The 15,684-nt window shown below is 41.2% G+C and overlaps 1 protein-coding gene across 5 annotated transcripts in view; it reads right to left on the bottom strand.

Annotated features, from left to right (window-relative positions):
* TENM2 (teneurin transmembrane protein 2) overlaps positions 1–15,684 on the bottom strand; it is a gene marked incomplete at both ends in the record, with an annotated part of 540,785 nt that overhangs the window by 40,815 nt on the left and 484,286 nt on the right. For all 5 annotated transcript variants that reach the window (XM_080627345.1, XM_080627344.1, XM_080627343.1 and 2 more), the window contains 2 exons: positions 610–820; positions 11,480–11,626. In XM_080627345.1, coding sequence (XP_080483471.1) covers positions 610–820; positions 11,480–11,626 — 358 coding nt within the window. The remainder of the gene's footprint in view (positions 1–609; positions 821–11,479; positions 11,627–15,684) is intronic.

A 15,684-nucleotide genomic window follows, 5' to 3' on the forward strand; every position in this document is an offset into this window, starting at 1 on the left:
CATACAATGGCATCAAACATCAATTAATGATGTGCTGGCTTTTACAGTCATTATAAATATACAATTAATAATAAGAACAAACACAGGAAAAGAAAACAAAGAATAAAATGAAAACCTAGTGAGATGCATTGATGATGCAAGTAAAACAGACTTATATATGGAATACATAGTCAAATAACCCCTAAGTTAATGCATCTTTAAAATAATTTGAAATGTTATTCCATTATTGAAACTTGTGTTAAGGGCAGTAAATAAAATGCAATCTCTTTCTAACTGGAAACTAGTTTGCATTTTCCCTTGTTCTAGATTGCAGTCTTCATAAAATATAAACCTCAGAAGCTCCTACCTAGTGGAAGGAATCTTCTTCTAGGGGTTTCCAATATGTTAAAATGCCAATATGTTAAAATGCTAATAAAACTCAGTGCTATAAAATAAAGGTCACATCACAAATTGCAAGACCGTGCCCTCAGTGGGAATGATGCGTCAGATGCAAACACATGAAGCATCTGAAAGCAGCATCTCATGTTTAAACATGAATAAAGTCTCTGGGAGGAATTTTCCCAAACAATGCAACTGCACAGACACAGCATCATATTTTATAGCTGCTACCTGCTGTTGAAGGGATTTTCTCCTGGGATGATGTGAGTGCTGTCCTTCCCCACTAAAAGCTTGATCCGATCATAGAATGACTTCACAGCTGGGGAACCAGAATGGCTCTGTTGTATGATGTCAAGGGGATCACGTGAACCACGGCACAGCAGGCTATTTTGACAAGTAGACTGGAGGCAGCAGTCTGGGTCCAGGCAGTCAACCAAGCCATCTGAAAGGTAAGAGTCATCTGCAGTCAGCCAGCTGCACAGTGCTATCAAGCAATAACATCTAATGGACATCTTAAGGAACTGGAAAAACCTTAATGCTTACTCTCCATAACATCCCTATGCCATAAAACTGGTGATTGAACCAACGAGGTTGAGACTGTCCCAAGAACACTGGTTAAACACCATTACTGCTACAACTAATTCAAACCAGTGTTAGGTGAGAATTAATCCCAAAGAAATCTCTTAAGGGTTGAAATTGGGAAAAAAAGAACAGTGGCAGGAGTTCAGGATTTTTTTGGTTAGGTTTTTATCTGTTTGGTTGTGTTTGCTGGGTTTTTTTAAACCTTTCCAACTGTTTGTTTTACAAAGGTTTTAGATTTCCTTGCTGGGCTTTAAGATTCTTGAGAATTATGTTGCTTAATTTCATTTGTTCAGTCTAGGGAGATGAGGGAAGGAGACAGGAGTGAGAGAGTAAGTTATCATTACCCAAGTAAGATACAAACTACATTGTACCCATTTTGGCAATAGAGAAGTGCTGCTGGAACTCCCACCTCCCACAAATATCTGATTCAGAACTTGTTTGCATGCTTTAGTAAGGAAGGATCACTCACAGAGCTGGTGGGTTCAGTCATCGCATTACATGTTAGGTTGTCCATCAAGAATATGTCTTAGGAAGTATTTTTAAGAAAAATTAGAATTTCAACACCAGAAATTAAAATGGAATCCTCAGTGGGGAGACTGATCTGTACACTGAGATAAATCACAACTGACTATTTTTAGCACATACCGTAACCACTTCTAGCATCATACTTTCCACTGGTATTATCATTTAACTGAAATATGTTCTCTCAATGGAGCTCTACTGTAATTTAGAGATTAATATCCATTTACTTTAAAATATTACCCTCTAACAATTCAGAAACATTTATTCATCTACTCCGGCAAGAATCAGGCGTCTAATCTGCCATCTACTTAGGTCTGTAAACTTTCAGACTCCCCAAGACATATTAATCTGATTTTTGAGTACAAATACGGCCTGGGAACCTACTGAATACTATGCACAAGAGAGAACATTCCAGTAGGTTAGCTGACAAAATTACTTCAGAGTATGATCATGATTCATGTACTCTAAAGCTTTTCAAATGCACAACAGACCAGCACCACTCTACACAGCAGTAACTGGAAAAACAAAAACAGCAAAAGAAAAACCCAAACCTATAAAAAGGTTTCTTATTTTTGAATCAGCCTGGTATTTCCAATGGCCTGTGTGTGCCTGAAATTACTGTTTCTGATTTAAAAACAAAATTGCCAAGGTTTCCTGACAATGTTTCATTCAGCCCTCTGAGGAAATTTAGGTCACACAAACTACCTGGTTGCAAGAGCTATACCTTGCTGTAAGGTCAGTTGCCTGTTCACATTAAAAGCTGCATTCATCTTGAAATCCTTTCCAATGTGGTGGTAGGAATTTTCGTTCTTGCTACAGTCCTTTTTCCACCCACTTATTCTAAGGGCACCATTAGCTTCAGATTATAACTCAAGGCAGTTTTCCTATTAAGCTCTGAGAACTTTTGCTCCACATCTGCTTTGTTTCTCAGTTTGTGACACCTCTACAGCCATGAACTTTAAGCTGACCACTGTTCAGTCTGCTCAGTTCTTTCATTCATATGACCACCAGTGAAGAGAATCCTACCAACACATTAGAAATAACAGAAGCAAAACACAGCATATAAATTACTACCTTTGATAAATTTACATTTACCTGTTCAAGCTGCACCATATTTTTGCTATACCAGTTATCAGAGGTGAGCATATGTTATGTCTGTAATGACCTCATCAGGCAGCAGATTATGGGATGCTGCAACCGAGCACTTCTGATGGCACCATGAACTTTCAATTGGCATATCAATCTCTCAGCGTCCTGTCAGTCATGCGAATCACATCTTGATGCTCGCAAGCCCCTTTGGATATAGTCTGACATTGCAATCTTCAGTAAATTACCCTGTCACTGCCAATCTCACCGTTATCTCACAAACAATCAAGCAGGCAATCAAACTGCTCTGAATTGCCAGTTCAGGACCTGGGAGGCTAGAAACATCTCCATTCAATACCAGGGAGAAACCTGTGTATGATTCCTTTCATGTAGGAAGGTTTTTATGCAGTATGTGCATTCAGACTTGCGCACTTTCAGATGCTCACAAGAATATTTAGAAAAGACAGGCACATACCTTAACATAAATACACACCATTTACTTGTTGGACACATTATTACTTATAACATATGGCTATTTTCTCCTGTACTGATTTACTCCCAGATGGCAGGATTCAGCGTTAGGACATTTTTACCTTATGCCAACTAGCCGATCCAGCTTGTTGCAACAACAGATCCGATGTATAGGATCTGTTCAGCATAGGCAGCCAGAACCTGGGCACTGCTGTTGAGTGTCACAGGCTTACACACCGCTACTCTATTTGCATTCAGAGTTGCACTGCTCCTATTACTTACTTTGCTGCTCCAAAGGCTCTGACTCTATGTATGAAAAAGTATTGATTGCTGTCAGAATGTATTTGTTTCTAGGTCATCTTTGCCTAATTTGCTATCCAGAGGCATTATCCCAGAATGGCTGAGGTTGGCAGGAACCTCTGGGGTTTTTGTGGTCCAACCATCCTGTTCAAGCCAGGCTACCAAAAGCTGACTGTTGAAAACTATGCCTGGACAGCTTTTGAATATCTCAAGGATGGAGACTCCACGCCTCTCTGGGCACCCTGCTCCAGTGCTCAGCATTCCTCAGGATAAAGAAGCATTTCTCAGCATACATTTGTGCCTGGCATTGTTCCTCCCCAGGTGCAGGGCTTTGCATTTCACGAGATTCCCAACAGCTCATTTCTCCAGCTGTATTGTACCATTACATATGAAGCAAATTCTTATAGAATCATTTAGTTGCATTAGGCTCAGTTGATTAAAACCAGGGCTAGGAAGAAAACCCTACCTTCTGTACGAGAAAACTGCCATAAGCATGAATTTTAATTAGAATTCAGTACTTTGTTTTTTAATACCTACTTCAGAGCTCATCATCTTCTAGATCTCCTCAGGTACACTGAATTATTTATCTGGCTAATTCAATGACAAAAACCTCACCATTAGCCTCACTGAGATATTGCTCCTTTTCATAGCATACTTATCTGAGTTTTAAGTGGCCAGTTAGCAGCTTTCTAAAACTCTCTATACTAGAGGAAAGAGACTGTAGAAGGAATTAAGGTGATGCTCAACCTCCTTCAACAATCTGAAACCAGAAGAAGTCCTGACTTGGCTTTAACTGAGAAGAAAGAGATAGGAACTTTTGATCTGATTTCAACTGGCAGCACAGGATTAGCTCTCCACTGCTGCTCGTGGTTTCCTGAATTCCCAAATCTTTTCAGGAACAAAGCAAGTGACATGGTATTCCTCTTGAAGACATCCCTTCTGCTAGGGGGTGCACACATTTCCTGTCTTTCTGAGAACTGAACAAGTATTTTGGCAGACTTACTTTACAGCAAGAAGAAAATTTTCAACTATTACATGCAAGTAGAATAATGTACTCATCTATGCCATATTTCACAAGGGCCTTAAACTGTGTTCCTCCTGAACATCATTACAACGCCTAAAAACCTCTGAGCAGAAATAGAGATGTATTTTTTTGCTAATGTATTTAGAACCTCTCATCATCAGTTGTCTTTCACCACTGAATAGGTTTCTTGTCACATTCAGGGGACTGGATTCCAGGATTCACAGAGTCATAGAATAGTCTGGGTTGGAAGGGACCTTAAAGAACATCTAGTTTCAGCCCCCCCTTGTTTCCAGAACAAAGCTTCTGAGCCCCTGCTCAGCAGAGGGCATCCTTACACTTCACCAGCTTCAGGAGCTGGGGACTTGCAAAGTGTAATTCCTGGAAATTTTTCTTTTTCCAGTAAACATTTCAGACTGATGATTAAAATGAGGAGGGGCAGGGGGGGAAGAGCAGCTATTACAAACCCTGAGGGCAAAAGGGCCTTTGATCACTCTAAGGGCAAATTAGTTAATTTATCATGATCCAATTTTAATTATGTGTAGTATTAATATACCCAAGGTGAAAGAATTTGAGATGCTCTATCAGATTATCAAAAGAGTAGGCTTTCTCTGTGCCAACACAGACAGATTTTAATAGAGCTCTATAGCTGCACGCAGAACTGTTTCCACAGACGGGCTATTCCACAGCCCAAGATATCTTATTACCTGGAAGTTTTATCGAATATTTAACCCAAATTTTCACTTTTGTAGCCTGATCTAATTGTTCCTCAATTAGCCAGTCTGGGAAGCCTCTCTGTGAACTGTCAGGATATCCAAATTATACCACTGGCTCTTAAAATAAACCGTGAGCACAGCAGAGTATTTCTGGAACCATTAAACCTAAATCAAAGCTGCCTTTCAGGAAAGGTTGGATTGTAAATCCAAAATTGTGGTTAAATAGGATAAACCTGGCTTATGTGTAACCTGAGTGTGCCTCTGAATGCTCCCAAAACACCCAATGAGGTTTTAAAGTACCCTGGCATATGACATTGGTAAGCAACAGCTTTATTTCCCTTGCCCACTCAGGATCCCTGTGCTGCCCTGAGCTCTGGCAGTTGGGAAACCCCTCATCCCTAAGAGCACCAGCTGGAAACGACTACTGCAGGTGTAGCTCCAGCTACACACTGAGAGTGGTGGTACACAGCTTGTGAATACTAGTGGACAACTGATGTTGGACAGAGCCTTGGCAACATGGTCCAGGGTGAGGCATCCCTGCCCATGGCAGTGGGGTTGGAACTGGATGATCTTAAGGTCCTTTCCAACCCAAACCATTCCACAATTCTATGCTCCAACCTCAAACCATGCATGGCTTACTTACAGCAGAGCTGACCTGGAGGGCTCCACAACGAAAACAATCGTGACAGAACTCTTTGTTCAGTTCTAGTGCACACACACAGACACTTACCCAGTGGCAGAGGGCTTTTTAAACCATGGAAATTGCAGTCACTGAATTTCTTGCTTTCAGTTCTCCATGGGGTTATAAGAGTATGTTATTGTAGTAACATACCCCAGGAGGGACAGTGTGAGGATAAGCTGGCTAATGTGTGTAAAGGCGATTAAGGGCTGACATGAGTTTTAGCAAAATCACAGACAAGCACACTCATTAGCTCTTGTCAAACTTACATGTCTAGTTTTGATACAGATTTTCTACTCAAGCCTACACGACTCACTCTGGCCCCTGTCCACAATAGATTTCAAGTACTCATTACATTTAATGTTCTAAAACTGACTATTGTACAGGCCCTGGGAAGGTGTTTTCTGTGCCAAGAGTATTCTGAGTATTTATATTGAGAACTTCATAAAATCTTTTGTCTGCGCTGAATTAGAGACCCCTGCTGAGGCAATGCTTGTTGAGGCAAGCTAAATTACATTATTTGCCTTTGTGCTGTGAAATACTTGTATTATCTTAAATGTCACAAGCCTGATGCAGTATCAAGTCACAGGATTTGTAATTTTCTAAAAGCAATTTTTTTCTAAATGTTTATTGCAGAAAGACACTTCTCTTTTCTTTCTATTTTCTTTCTGTCTAATTTCAGAGATGAGTTTTCCAAGACAACTCAAATAAACAGCCTTTCAATCAGTCAAGTGCACTGTCCTGACGGTGAACTTCTCTAGAAATGTGTTTTTCTCCTGAACTGAGGGGAATTCATATTGGAGCAGAGAGCTGCTTTCCCTCATTCATTATCTTTGATGTATTGTGCCAAACAAAATTACTGCCGACTGTACCTCTTGGTGGGGTTACAGCTATATAGTAACAAACTGCAGGGCAAAATTTCCTTTGGAGACAGGCACAGCTCACTTTGGAAAGCCAAGCAAAAATAAATTAAAATGTGTTTTGAAAAAAGAATGTCCCACTTTGCATAACAAACAAGGAATTCCTCATTCCATCTAGTTTAGCATTCTATACTGTCATGGGTCGCTTCTTTTTCTTCACCACCCGATTTTAGTCCAGATAATTACATTTTGAGGAGAAATGTGATCTGTGGCATGATATAAGCATTTTTCTTTTTCTTTTTACCCTGTCTGTACCTGTCCTCTCCATCCTGATCAAATCTGAAACAAACCCATTTAGCAAAACCTGGATTAGTTTCTGTTCCTTTTTCTCTGAGATTACCTAATTTTTACTGTCTTGCTAATAAAGATTATAAACATGAGTAATTCTGAATGGATACAAAAGGTGGGAGAAAGGAGAAAGAAGGAAAAGAAAAGCCTAGAAGGAGCAACCCCAGAGGGCAATATGGGCTCCTGCCAAGGCTGCCTGGGAAGAGGACAGAGTTCTTAAGTAGCTGTCCCAAATTATCCCACTAAGTTCAGAACAAAGGCCCCTCAAGCATGAGCTCCTGGTACCAGCTGCATCCAACATCTAGTGAAACTGTTCTTTAGAAAAGAAGTATTTTTTTGCTAAACATTCCATTGTCCATTTTACTTGGAGGCACTGGAAGGTCTAAGTTGAAATCTAGTTAAACATACACAATTTATACAGGCTGTTCTGAGATACCAGAAACATTTTTCAATTTAGGATCAAGCAATTTATTATAAAATAGTTATTATAAAAAGAAGTGTATAAATATTGGTTTCCTTATGAATATATCAAAAGAAATATGACTTAAAAAGCAATGTACCTTCTCCCATTCCTCAAAATATCATTTCTAATCCCTTAATTTCCTAAAATAAATCCACAATGATTTAAATGGGTTATACATGTCTATTGGGGGGATTATACATTGTAATCACAATTACAGGTCTTAAAATAAAGCTATTTCTAATCCCTCCAAAAGATGCTCAATAACTATTAGATTACTGAGGGACCGATTAAGGAAAGGATTAGATTTAGAAGCAGCCACAATGAGTAAATTGTGTAATACAAAAGTGATTTGGAAAACAGAAGCATTTTCCAATTTCAAAAGATTTTAAAAGTGAGTCAATGCCAGGACCCGCTTACTTTTCAGTTCAGTTTCCTCCTTAAAGATACATAAATAGATAAACAGATGGATAAATAAGGGACTTTCAAGCTTTTTCAGCAAAGTAGCCTACACACCATAGTTACCCTGAATAGGTTTATAATGAAGACCCAGTTAAGCCCATCTCTAGATTTGACATGGGATGGCAAGGACAAATACAAGTGAATTTCCCAGTGCTACCTTGGATCATGCACAGTTCTACTTGAACAGCCCTAAGAGGAGAGAACAGCTTCGGACACTCTTTAGAAACCCATTTTATTTATCTGAGTAATGCACATTGACATCCCATTTAAAATGAAGATTTGTATGTCTCAGCAAGACAGGGACACATCTGCCTCTTCTAGGAATAAGCCAGCTAAAGCACATTAATCTAAAATGGAAGAAAAATATTAACTATAATCTTTCATTTTTCTCTTTCTGAACTATGGTATGGAGTTCGCATTGTGGCAGATAATAAGACAAAACAGGACAAATGGGAATCCCTTTGGAGTCAGTGGCAATGTTCTTCTTGACATCCATGAAATGAAGACTTGGCCGAAGGCCTTTGAATCTGATTGTGAGATACAGTTTCAGTAAGAATGGCTGAACAGTGAAAACGCTCCAAAATATGTTAAATCTGTTGCTGCATGGGGAAGAATGGAAGGCAGTAAATGATCCGTGTGACTTGCTGAGGCAACTTACTTTAACAACATGAATAGAGGAACAGAAAGAAAGGAAGTTCAGCTGTCCAGATAAGGACCTCATTTAGGCAAAAATAGTATTTTTAGCTACCTTACTGCCTTTCAAAAGAACAGCTTGCATCTTCACTACTACTCCACTTAACATACTTGCTTATATTAGCAGAGCAATGCTGGTAATGGAGCAGCAAGCGTTTTCAACATTTTTCTGCAAATAAACTTGGTTGAGTTGCAAATGAAAAGAGTGACTGGGAGGAGACGAAATTTGTTTAAGTTTCAATAATCTTGCAGTTTATGTGAAACTTGGGGTTCTGGTAACTAGCTGAATCTTTAACATTGGTTCCCATGGTACAGCTTCCAGCTTTGTCTAATGAGAAAACTTAATTTTATCTGCTTCTTTATATGCTCAGTCACAATTATACAAAGGTGCAGCTTGAAGCACAGAGCACATATTCCTTCCTTCCTTCCTCTCCATTTCTGCACACTCCTGTGCCCTGTGTTAGCATTGATAAACGTATAAGTCACAGGATGTGCCCCTGGTCAGATATGTAGTGAACCAGACACATAAAGACTAGTAAGGCAAAGGCAGAACTGCACTCTAAGATACCAGGTATTAAGTGATTCATGTTATATCCAGTTTTGAGTTTTGATGTCACTCTTATGATTGATGGTTTGCCAAACAGATGGGAATGACAAAGACTCTGTCCTTACAGCACATTGGAAAGAACTCCATGCCATTTCAAAGAAATCAGAAATTCAGAATACAATAAGGCAAACTGAAACAGCAAAAATCACCAAGGCATGAGAGAGACAGCAGAGTTCTGCAGTGCTGCAGAGCCTGCACCACCTCAGCTGTGCACACAACACGGTGTGGCTGAGATAAAGCATTTGTCTGTTCACGTTTTCAGGTACAGCTTACAAGTGTATGTAAAACAGCAGCTGAGCACGTGCTGGACATCTCCTGCTCTCCCCTGCAGAAAAACTACAGAAACCTAACGAGGATGAGGCTGTTGGAAAACAGTAATGATGATCATTGGGTTGAACTCCTGAGCTAAGGGTCAGAAAACAAAGGATTCATTTCTGCCTTTATCATAAAATCCCCATGTGAAACGTGTGGGTCAAATGGACTTTTGATGTTGTTTGGACCTTGGAACAGGCATAGACTTTCAAAGCATCTACACTCTGACATGGAGCAACGAGCAGCAACCACTCCAGCCTCTGGAAAAACATGACTTCAACCCGCAAGCACTGAGAACGACCCAAGTGCTCTCCCCTCAATCTTTCTAGCCTTCAGCTAGACCAAACAGTTTTCTTTGAGTGCAACTAGGGCAAACCAGAAACCATGCACCTTCCACATTAGTGCTGATTAATATTATACATCTGTTGTAGGCATATTTATTCTATGTATTCGTTGATTTTGACAAACTTTGAGAATTCTGCAGTTTTAAATTTGGATGAACAGCTGAATGCTCCCTCTGGTCATTTTTTCCCATTTGCCTGTTTCACAAGGGCAGAATATGGTAAATAAATGTCTTATTCAAGTACTTCTAATAATGTTTTCCATACTCATTCTTTACTTTGATGAAAATCTGATGACATACCCATTTTCAAATTTTCCCCCATAATCTTCAAAGCCTGTCAAATCCGCAGACCTGAGCAGTTCACCTTTTAGTTTCTTACACTGCATATTAACACAAGTTTAGTGGGTTTTGTTGTACAGTTAAAGCCAACTAATGTAATCTGGCAGTTAGATTCTGGTCTTAATTCAGTCACAGAGATAAAGCAAGTTCCAGTTTTCTGAAATTGAATCTGCTCTAGAACTTTTCAAGTATTTCCGTAGCACTGATCACATGTGAAACCAAGGAACTAACAGGAGTTACAGATTAAGGCTACCGGATGATATTCAGATGTGGTTAACATCATGTGATCAAACCCAAATATACTTGTCCCTCAGTTTGGGACTTATGAGCAATTTCCACACCCTAAAATCTTCTATAGAATTAAAGCACTAATCTTAATGACAATTTTACTCTTGAAGCAGCCATTCAAATAAGCCAAATATTTCCCTGCAGTTTCAGGAAATACCATAGAACATACACCACAGAAAGCTTTGCAAAATGAGATACACTAAAGCCACTTTTGACAGTAAACAGAGCCTTACCTCATGTGACTGCTCAGCGCACCTCGCTCAGCCCTTCAAAGTCTGGCACATGAACAGAACAGCAAGTACAGCCACATGCACAGGTTGTGTACGTGAGAGCATGCCCCTGGCCTCCAGCACAGAGCAGGAAAAGCACTGCTAAATGTCCTGGCCAGCCAGCCATGATGACTGCGCACACCGGCAGCTGCTTTGCCATTCACGTGTGCCCACAGCCCACAGGAAAGCTCTGTCCTGGGCCATGCTCCGCACCCAGGCTCAGCAGGATGGGGTGGGACTGTGCCTGCCTGTGCGCTCCTGACCCGTGCTGTGGGTCAGCATGTCCCTTGCAGGTCACCACGTCCCTGCGGGTCACCACAGCCCTGTGGGTCACCATGTCCCTTGCAGGTCACCGTGTCCCTGCGTGGGGCCACAGCTCACTTGACCTTATTTGTTTCAACAGAAATGTAACAACAAAAAAGTTTCATCTCAACATGAACAAGAACTTTCCATTGCGGGTGTCAGAGCCCTGGCACAGGCTGCCCAAGGGGGGGTCGTGGAGTCTCTCTCACTGGAGACATCCCAAACCCACCTGGACACGTTCCTGTGTGCCCTGCTCTGGGGGACCTGCCCTGGCAGCGGTTGCACTGGGGGATCTCCAGAGGGCCCCTTCAGCCCTGGGGATGGTGTGAACAGCACTTGACAGCAACAACAGCCCAGGTCCTTCTGACAGGAAACGACTCACGAGGGAAGCAGTGGAACGCGCTGCTGTGTGGGGACCGGGGCCGCAGGGCTGTGCTCACCTCCCTCGTTGTCCTTGCTGTCGGCACAGGCCGTCTCCATCGCAACGTTGCAGCCGGGCCCCCTCCATCCGGGCTGGCAGACGCACTGCCAGCTGTTCTGGCCCAGCGTGCACCTCCCGTTGCCGTTGCACAGGTCGGGGCACCCATCTGGTTGAAGAAATGGAGAAGGTGAGGACAAGGCCCCGGTGCACGCTGCCACCCAGACTGGTCACAACATCACTGTGCACACAAAAGGGCTCGTTCTGCTGGTGGGACAAGTGCTCTCCTGGCCCAGAGCCATAGGATACCTCAGAGCAATGGGGGTTTGACTCAAGCCAGAAGGCAGGAGCACTCCTACCATCAGACATAATGTGTACCTTGAGGAGCCAGTAAAGGTTAAGACCTTGAGTCGGTAGAAATTACAGTCTGCTGACAGAAGATCACAGCCTCTTATTTTTCCCAACGTACACACATACATGAGGGAGAACGTCTTCTTCAACAAGCCTGTCAATGTTCAGAGTGCCTTTTATATTGTGCATTGCATAATTCTCCAGAGCTTCTCTAAACACAGTTTAAATAAATGGCTATAAAAGTATTTTTTAGCAGTCATTTAAAAAGACCTACTTATTTTACACTAGGTGTACTCATGACAACATTCCATGCTTTCCACAAGGCACGTTAGAAAAGAGATCCCACAAAAGATGCCAGTTTTGAATTGACTGTGGATATCACATGGCATTGTATAGCATGAGTTGAATTAAAATCAAAAATATTCATTAGCTAAGGTGCTTATATGTTCTACCAGAATGTCCATAGGTAACAGAATACTCTGACTGCTTTTTCCTGAAACTAAGTCTCTTACTGAATATTCATTATAAAAAAAGGGTAAGAAAACCAATTTCCAGCCTTGGTATATACAATCAAATGCATCAACACCCAATCCACACAAGCATGTGTGTTTGTCTGCGGAGGCGATAGAAGGTTTAAGACTCCTGCAGCAGACCTCTCATCACACCTGTTCACGTTTCCTTATTGACAATAGATGCTGGGTCCCAGTCATCCAAAGACTCTCTTGTTTGGGTTGGAAGTAGATAATCCTGTCATCTCTACCACCACCAGAGGACAAGGAATAATTATTCTCACTGCTGATGGTTTTGGGCAGAAAATTAATCTCCAAACAGCTCAGAAAGCTTCATGCTCTCTCATCTTCCCCTCCACCAGCAGCGATGAGTCACTGTTGGCATCAAGGTCTGCAGGGGCCTGCTGCAGCCCTCTCAGGTCTCACTGACTGGCTGGGTTAGTCCTTTGCATTTGCCACTATAGTCCCAAGGTGTGACTATTAAGTAAGCACTCCACTTCCCCAGGCATTTGAAGAGTACCAAAGAGCTAATGGGCACCCCACCAGAGTGTGGGTACTCTTTGCAGCAGCTGTGAAGGAGGAAATATCCTGAAAGCAAATACGTCTGTTTTGTTTGAGCAGCACCACTTCAGATGTTCATCACTGGAGAAAGATGACAGTTGCCTTTGTGCCCCTTTGCTTCCACAAGTGACTGGGAACACGAGCAACAGTCAAACCAGCACAGCTTTCCTACCAGTGCTAAAGGTTGAGCACCCTTCCAGAGATCACCAGATTGTCTGAGTTTCCTCAAACCTGTTCAGAAAGACACAGCTCTGACTTTGTGTCTTTCTGCTCCTCCCAGCTGCCTTTGTTGTAGCCAGGTGACGGAGGGAAGCTCCTCCTATCCCGTACTGGTTTTCACACTGCTGCAAGAGTTTCATGTGTGGGAACAGCGAGCTGCCTTGTATCCCTGGTACTCACACAACCCTATCACACTATGTAAGCATCCACTTTTACTTTTCCTCACTGCATTGTTACCTGAGACATTTATAGTGATCAAGGAGTCCACAGCCACATTAATTTTTGATATGATTAGGAAAGTTTCTTATACTCCTTAAAAACCTCCAAAAATAAATGAATATTGGGACTGATGAAGGTGCTGGGCTGAGACCTCTGGGACCCCAGCTGTCCCACAGAAAAGGTTCTTTATGGATAACAACAACCAAAGTTCCTGTGCATGTTCCTACCCAGGTGCCTGATACTGCATCATTTCTAGCACTGGCAGAGCAGCTTCATCTCCACCAAAGCTCTGTGGAGTAAAACACCAGCCCTCTGCCAGACCATTCAGTATATTTGATGCAGAAAGTTATCAGCAGCTAAAAACAAGTCCTAGAAATTTTATTTCAATGCTTTTGCGTATAAAAACATACAGCCCCCTTTCACTTAACTGTAAGGTTATTCTGGCATTACATAGCTTAGCTATAAAAAAATTGCACTTATTTTGCAGCACAGGTAATATATTTTCAAGGCATTTTTTCCTCTCTTTCATTTGTCAGGTTGTTTGAATGACCAAAATGATAATGTTTGAGGGGAGGCATCATACTGTAGGACAAATTATTCATTTTAAACGAAAACCAAATAGTAATTGTGAATATACACACAGGATGAGGCATTGAGGAGAATTAAATCACTGAAGCAGTTTGCTTTGCATCATATGAGCAAGATGAAAACAGGAACAGCAAAAGCTCTGAAAGTTTTATGTGCAGCTGGGACATGACTTTGCGTTTAGCCTAAAGAGAGAAGCAAGCATCACTGGATTAGACATGGTGTTGCTAGGTAACACTATGCTACCTTTATGGAGTCTATTTAACTCTGGCCTTCCAAAGAAGACTTTGTGCTTCAATAACATAAATATCAGAAGGAAGGGTTAAAAAACAGCAGCTGACTACAATAAGATCCAAGTACTTTGACAATAATGTCTTCCTTAAAAGATCTATTAACTGAATGCTGTATTAATTTTCAAAACAGTTTTAAGTAATGGACAACTCTTTAGATATTTGGCATGGTTACGTGCTTTTCCATACATGCATGTGTGCATATGTGCATTTCTGCTTATAACTTTGTTTCTTCAAGCAAATATTTACATAGTAGTATAGTTTGTTAGACCAAAACTTGTTCTAACAGCCTGTTGACATATTGGCAGCTCTGCTGACAACAGAGCTCCACTGTGATCTATTAATAACAAGTTTTCTTCTAAAACCAGTTTATATTTGGGCAGTGCACTGAACAGCACACTCGATTTAAATCTTTCTATATGTGCATGTGCACAGTGATTAGTACTGATGAACATCCTGGTCACACACAGCATCTGCATGTGGCTAATGGGTCTTGATACCCTCCAACAGGTTTTGACACTAGGCAAGGTCACAAAATGTCTAACTGAGGAGCCTCCAGAGCCTCCGAAAGTGCTTGGTTCTCCCAGCTGGATATACAATACGGTCATTGCTGGACATGCACACTGTACGAAGCATGTCCTAACACCAAGTGCTCTGTTCAAACTTGCTTTCATGCTGCACTCCCAGCTCACACTGAACACTGCCTCCTGGCTGTCTTATGAATTCACTCACAGAATAAGGTAGTTAGAGGGAAGGGCTATCAACATCTAACCTTAAGAAGTAATCTGCCATAGTATGAAGCTCTCAGTCACGGCACAGAAAAGAGCCCTTCATGCTAAGCTGACAGGTTGCTATTCCTGGTGTGTAGAGAAATTCTGCTCATCTCTTCTATTACCATATACTTAATGGAAAATGTCAAAAAGGTAGGTGAAAAAAAGAAGAAAGTGCTTGTTTAAAGTGCTAGATTGACACTACTGCAGCCGGTGACTTACCTGCGACTGCGAACTGGGGCTTTAATACAGGGACATACCCATTTACAAGTAAAACAGCACTTACATTTCTTCAGCTTATCCATTCCCGTGCACATATGGTGACAGAGGAAATTTGGTGATACACAGCACAAATAAATACTCAAAAACAACATGTGAAGACTATGGCTTAAGGAAAAGTGTGGTAACTTTGCCATAAAATAGCTAAATTCCTTTGTCTACGAATTCATTAGATTTCTGTCTCTGGACTGTGCCTATTACCAAGAGGAAGAGGAATTACTAAGGATGCTAAGTAAATTAGGTATTATCAGAAAAATAGGACACTTTAACAAAGCACTATGAAAAATGAGAACATGTCAATAGGATGAGGAATATTTAGTCAACTACAACTCTATGTATACAGTTACTACATTGATCTTATTTCACATTCTCAGTATCAATGGAGAAAAAGGATCAAAAAGGATGGAGACCTTTGCTTAGACAAATTAGGAAAAGAAAGCTCCT

Source organism: Psittacula echo (genome assembly GCF_963264785.1).
Source record: "Psittacula echo genome assembly, chromosome: 11".
Taxonomy (NCBI): domain Eukaryota; kingdom Metazoa; phylum Chordata; class Aves; order Psittaciformes; family Psittacidae; genus Psittacula; species Psittacula echo.